The 5601-nt window shown below is 44.7% G+C and overlaps 1 protein-coding gene and 1 long non-coding RNA gene across 3 annotated transcripts in view; one reads left to right on the forward strand and one right to left on the reverse strand.

The window, feature by feature from the left end:
- Positions 1–3892, reverse strand: part of atf4a (activating transcription factor 4a) — an 8193-nt gene extending 4301 nt beyond the window's left edge. Inside the window, exons 1-3 of one of the 2 annotated variants that reach the window (XM_019862271.1) lie at positions 3707–3892; positions 2013–2171; positions 1216–1358 (exon numbers count right to left, since the gene is read on the reverse strand). In XM_019862271.1, coding sequence (XP_019717830.1) covers positions 1216–1358; positions 2013–2049 — 180 coding nt within the window. In that variant the 5' untranslated portion in view covers positions 2050–2171; positions 3707–3892. Of the gene's footprint in view, positions 1–1079; positions 1359–2012; positions 2172–3706 lie in introns of both variants that reach the window. The other variant, XM_019862272.1, reaches the window with a different exon arrangement.
- Positions 3893–4643: 751 nt separating this feature from the next.
- LOC109511310 (uncharacterized) lies at positions 4644–5271 on the forward strand. Its single transcript, XR_002167283.1, has 2 exons — positions 4644–4737; positions 4905–5271. It is a non-coding gene; the product is annotated as an uncharacterized LOC109511310 (long non-coding RNA).
- The last annotated feature ends 330 nt before the right edge of the window (positions 5272–5601 follow it).

Consider the following 5601-nt stretch of genomic DNA (forward strand, 5'->3'; position numbering starts at 1 on the left):
CCACAGGAAAAAATCTAGATTGTCCCCCCCCCCCACCCAAATCAGCGGCAAAAATAACACACTGGGGACATAAAAGCCACCCCGGCTTCAAATTTGCCATTGACGAGCGTTTGACCGATTTCAACGCGCGTTTCCTGTCCACTCAACTTCATTTGGTGTCAAAGTGGCTTCCGGGGATCATCTTCCCCACGTTTTTAGGACTTCTCCCTCCTTCTGGATCAAGCCCTGCCCACATTTGACTGCGTCGGCAACAAAGCTTGTGACTCTTGCGTTGACGCGCGTGACAATTTGCAGCATCATTTAAAGGTTGAGCGCATCTGGGAAACGACGTCAAGCGGCCCCCGGGAAGACAATCGATTCACAGCGCTGAGAGCTCACGTCGAAAATATTTTCAAAGGTCCTTAAGCTCAGCTAAGGGGGCAGACAAAAACCGGTTTTGCGAGTCGTGCAGAACTGTTGATGCCACGCCTGCCAACAGCACACACGAGGCTTTGATGTTGGCCCGGATTAGTCTTGCGGACAGTTTCAATCCAACCCCGACACAAAACCGCAATATGTACACACGCAAGTCCTGTGATCTACCGTAAGCATATTTTTCTTGGTAGCCAACCAGCAAAACAAACTTTTTGCTGGACTGACGTGTATTTTTCTATTTACACGAAGTATGTGGTGATGACTAACTTTTGCTCCATGCGAGTTAACTGATGGCAAGCCAAACTCAGTTCATTAGCTTTCATTATTTTGATGGCAAAAACATTCAAAACTAAAATTTGACTATGTAAAGCACTCAGACAGTATGTGGAGTGACCTTGTATTTGTCTTTGCAAAATACATTTGCAATTAACCATTTAATGGTGCTCATAATTAAATCCAAACCTTTGCAGTGTGGAGGTGCAAAATCAAATGAAGGGAAAAAAAACCCAAGAACATTTGGATTTGATTTTATTTTGCCATTTTGAAATGGATCTTTTTTTTTAAATACCTTTGAACCGCTTTCTGTATTATATTTTATATCTAAATCTGCATCTTGAAATGTGGCTACGTCTTCGGGCGGCCATTTTGCAAGAGCGCAAGCTCACCTTGGGCATGGCGAGCTCCCACGTGGGCGCGGAGCAGATCGTCGTCGTCGTCGGCCAGCCAGGGCAGACAGGTCACGTCGACACCCGCCTTGGCTTCCAGGAAGGAGGGGGACGGGGGCGACAGCAAGGTGTGGTAGGGGGAAAGGGACAGGGAAAGGGGGGGTGAACCCGGGACCTCCCCCCCGAGCGAGGAGGAGGAGGAGGATGGTGGTGAAAGCGCTTCCTCTTCATCTTGGTCCAGAAGGGGCCCCATTGGGTCAGCCATCAGAAATGAGGGCCCTGTGCAACAGTTTCATCGGTTAGTAGCGCATTTGCAAAACACCAATTGCAAGCGGTCCGTGCGCAGCCGCTGAACCACTTGGCCTCGCACATGACAGCGATTGTGTCTGCATTGACGCATGACATGCCGCGGATGGACTCCCGGCGACATCAACTATGCCTGGATCGTCTTTTCAGGGGCCCTACACAATATGTTGCACCATGTAACTTTTTATTCTCTTTTTTTTTTAAAATGGTGGCAGTCCACAAAGACGTGCGCCGGGACCAAAACAGGACGCAGCAAGCGCCGTTACTTTATTTACTGGTAATTTTCAATTCTAAATATGGCCAGGTCATGTTCTCAAAAACAATCTGTGTGTAGCGGCCACACATACTTGACAGCAAACATGGATCCAGATTTCTTGTGTGCCGTCTCAGCGGCAGCAGCAGCTACTGCCTTCGTATTAATGCCATGGAGGGGGGGAGATAAAGAACACGTTCACTTGAAACTAATTTTCATGAATACTTTTAAAATAAAGAGATCAACATCAGTTTAAGTACTGTTAATGACCAAGTGTTGCCCTGTACATATATGAGGCCTTTTCCGATGGTGGCCAATCAAAAGGTCAGAGTGGAAAAGAGCGACGACGTACACATGCAGCGCCCGCCACCCACCTGAGCACAGGGCCTCCACGGCCTCCAACGCGAGCATCGTGGATGTGGCGTGCGGTCAGCGATAAAGCGGGTACGACCGAGTGCGGGGACGTTCGCAAGTCGAGACGTTCGGGACTGCTGTCGACTGCAGCAAAGCTGAGGGGAATTGCCAAGAGAGACCTGCGGACGACAAAAAAGAGAAGCGGCAAACGTGACAATCACGTCTCCCGTCTGAGACGCCAAAGACATACTTGATACACAAGGACCAAATTACGTGTGTGTGTGTGTGTGTTACTGTTCACCAGGACAAATTTAGGAAACCAGAGTAAAAATATGTAACCATTTGTGCCCTCAAACACACAAACTTTTGGAAAAATGCCGTGACAAATATGTACACCAAAACAAGTTTGTGGCAAATTTGTATTGAATAACTTGATCACCTTTGTCCCAAAATACATTTGATATAATGAACAGTAACTGGATGGAGCTTTGACGATGAACAGAGTCTTGTACATGTCAAAGGATTGGAGACCGAATTGGACGCTCCCCAGATTGAAATGCTGACACGACAGAACAAATGGTTTGGAACATCTTATGCATGTACAAGACTGATCACCACTCCACATTCAAAACAAAGCTTTGGGGTGCTAATGAAAACTCACTCCAAAATAAAGATAGCAAGGATTATTATCCTGAAAATAAATTTTAACATCCCTTTTAACATGCAAATCCCATCTGAGTAAAGAGGTCTTTTTTTGTTGATTGTACACTTATTACACCTTCTCACTGGATCATTCCTGGTCAACGTTAAACCTCCCATTGTGCAAACATTTCGACAAATATTACTGGAGTGTAATTAGGCTAAACAGGACCTGTTACTTACCATAACCCAAAACTGAACAAGTTATTTTCTGTTGCTTAATTTTATGTCTGTAATGTTATGTTTGGCATTTAACTATGTTGGTTGTTATATTATGAATGTTTGTTTGAATATTGCTGCTGTGACATTGTAATTTCCCCTCGCAATGATAAGCGCATATAGTTATCTTGTAAAAAATATTTTTCAAGTATTTCAAAAATACATTTTAAATGTCGACTTCTCGGTCACTTTCACCTCACACAGTCGTTAAATCGTTTTACTGACACTTGAGAGAGGGGAGACTAATTATAGCCAATCCTTCGGCAGTGTGGCGTCATGTGACCTGAAGGAAAGAACCGCCCACTCCCAAAGTACATTTCCTAATTTGGTCATGTCTCGGCCCGGTGACCACGCCCGCCAGGAAAAGCGGGCCCGCCATTTTCCTGTCAAGTAGTCCGCCAAGGGGGCTCGACGACTGAATCGGCGCGCCATTTTGAGGACGCCACGTTGTCAACTATTTCATGTACACAAACAAAAACCGGCAACGAAAAGCACGCAGACTTCGAAGAAAGACATTCATATTCGTTTGTCCAACATATCTGACAGCGACTTTTAAAGCGTTTAGCTGCACTAGCAAGCCGAACGCAGCAATTTTTAGGGCACAAAAAGTTGCTCGTCCAGTGCGCCACTCCATTAAACTCGATGTTATCACATTAAAGCAAGCCAACTCACAAAGCATGACGTGTAACATAATTTTTGGAACATTTAGTGGTCTTATACAAGGTGAACTTGGAGTATGTTTTGAAATTCCAACTTTCCAAACGCCACCACAAGACGGTAAATAATGTGTACTTACGCCATTTTGCCCGAAATCGCCAGTGCACTTCGCCGATGCCCTGCCCGTTTGATGCCGCTGCGCAGATTGCCGCCACCCGCCGTTAAACTGCCATGTTGATGGTTGATATATGCCGACACCGAACGCAACAATGCCCACACTGAAGACGACACCGAGAAACGAATGTTCCAAGTGTGCGCAGGCGCAGCAGCTTATATTACACCGAAGCACTACCAAGCGTGTCCCTCCGCCAAAACAATGTTAATTTTTTTACTACTTCGTTGCGGGTGAGCGCGGCAATTTGTTGAAACTCGCCTTTACTTCTTCGGCGGGCGGTGTATGTATTAAAAACACGCGTACCACTGCTTTTCATGTCTTTGATTTCTTGAATGCGTGTGTGCATTTTAATAGGGTGACGCTTGTATAAGTGTATACACAGTAAGTGGGCGGGCCATATAGGAAACGTCAACATTAGTTGAAGATGCTGCGATGCAGCGAGATGTTCCTAAATAGTTCCGTGTGCTCTTATCGTAATGTAACGATAAGTATACAATGTGTGTCTCCACTGCATGGCAATTTTTATTTTACAACTTTGCAGTACAGTACTCAAAATTCTAGATCTACTTCAAAGAGTCGGTGTGTCTTTAGTACTGCGGTCAAGCCAGCACGCACTCGCAAAATCGAAGTCAAGTGAGCCGGCACTGCGATTGTCAATACTGTGCATTACGGTAATCTGTCGCCAGCGAGCGGCGTTGGCATCCTTCAAAATAAAAGATCCACCACGCATGCATAAACGTCATTTATTTCGGTTAAAAGAAATTAATAAAAGTATAAAATAAGTAATTTCTTGGCTGTTGGGTAAAGATTCACCAAGGAATAACAAGAACTCTCAGAACAGCACCAATAAGCGTTCTCAAGTGGAGATAGAAAATAAAGTCAATGGTAATTCTACATCAATTTCACCTGACATTAAAAAAAAATAAATAAATAAAGAAACTAATCTGGGTGATAGCGCAACCACACCAGGTTGTCGACACACTAAGGCATGCCAGGTATACACCCACAGTACTGGTAAGCGTTCTCAAGTGGAGATAGAAAATAAAGTCAATGGTAATTCTACATCAATTTCCCCTGACATTAAAAAAAAAAAAAAAATTAAAAAACTAATCTGGGTGATAGCGCAACCACACCAGGTTGTCGACACACTAAGGCATGCCAGGTATACACCCACAGTACTGGCATTCAGATCGAATGTTCCATTAAGAATTAAAATGCCTCTCAAATATGACATTTTGAGCTCCTCTGCTTATTTCAAAAGATTCTTGAAAATATCCCTCAATCAAACCAGACCTGCAGGACACGAGAGCACTGCAGGTATCCAACAAGACCATTCGGATCTGATGTTGGCCTCGGAAAAGCGACAAGATGGCCTGCGTTCTGACATGACTTGCATTCTAACATGTTGATCTTTTTGCCCATTTATAGAACATCCGAAAAGAAGGAATCCAGCACCCCGGCTCTCCACCCAGACCACCCTCGTCCGGATCAGATGTTGCATTTTGAAATAAAAGGCCTCTGAAAACTGGCATGTTGACCTGATTTCTGACAAGTTGATCTGAACACATTTTCAACGCACGTTCCCTAAAAATTTAGCTTCCGTTATCCCGTGAGGGCTGCATGTCTGGGGATAACTACAGCATTCCAGCTTTCCAACGCGACCACTCCCATCTCAATCTGATGATGCATTTGGGAATAACAGCCCTCTGAAATGTGGCAAGATTTCCAACAAGGTGGCCTGAACGCCCAACATGTTGACATTTTCAACCATTTTGAAAAAATTCCTAAAAATATCGCCTCCGATATCCTGTGAGGGATGCATGTCTGGGGACAACTACAGCACTCCAGCTTTCCAACGC

Source organism: Hippocampus comes, unplaced genomic scaffold (genome assembly GCF_001891065.2).
Source record: "Hippocampus comes isolate QL1 unplaced genomic scaffold, H_comes_QL1_v1.1 scaffold7, whole genome shotgun sequence".
NCBI classification, from domain to species: Eukaryota; Metazoa; Chordata; class Actinopteri; order Syngnathiformes; family Syngnathidae; genus Hippocampus; species Hippocampus comes.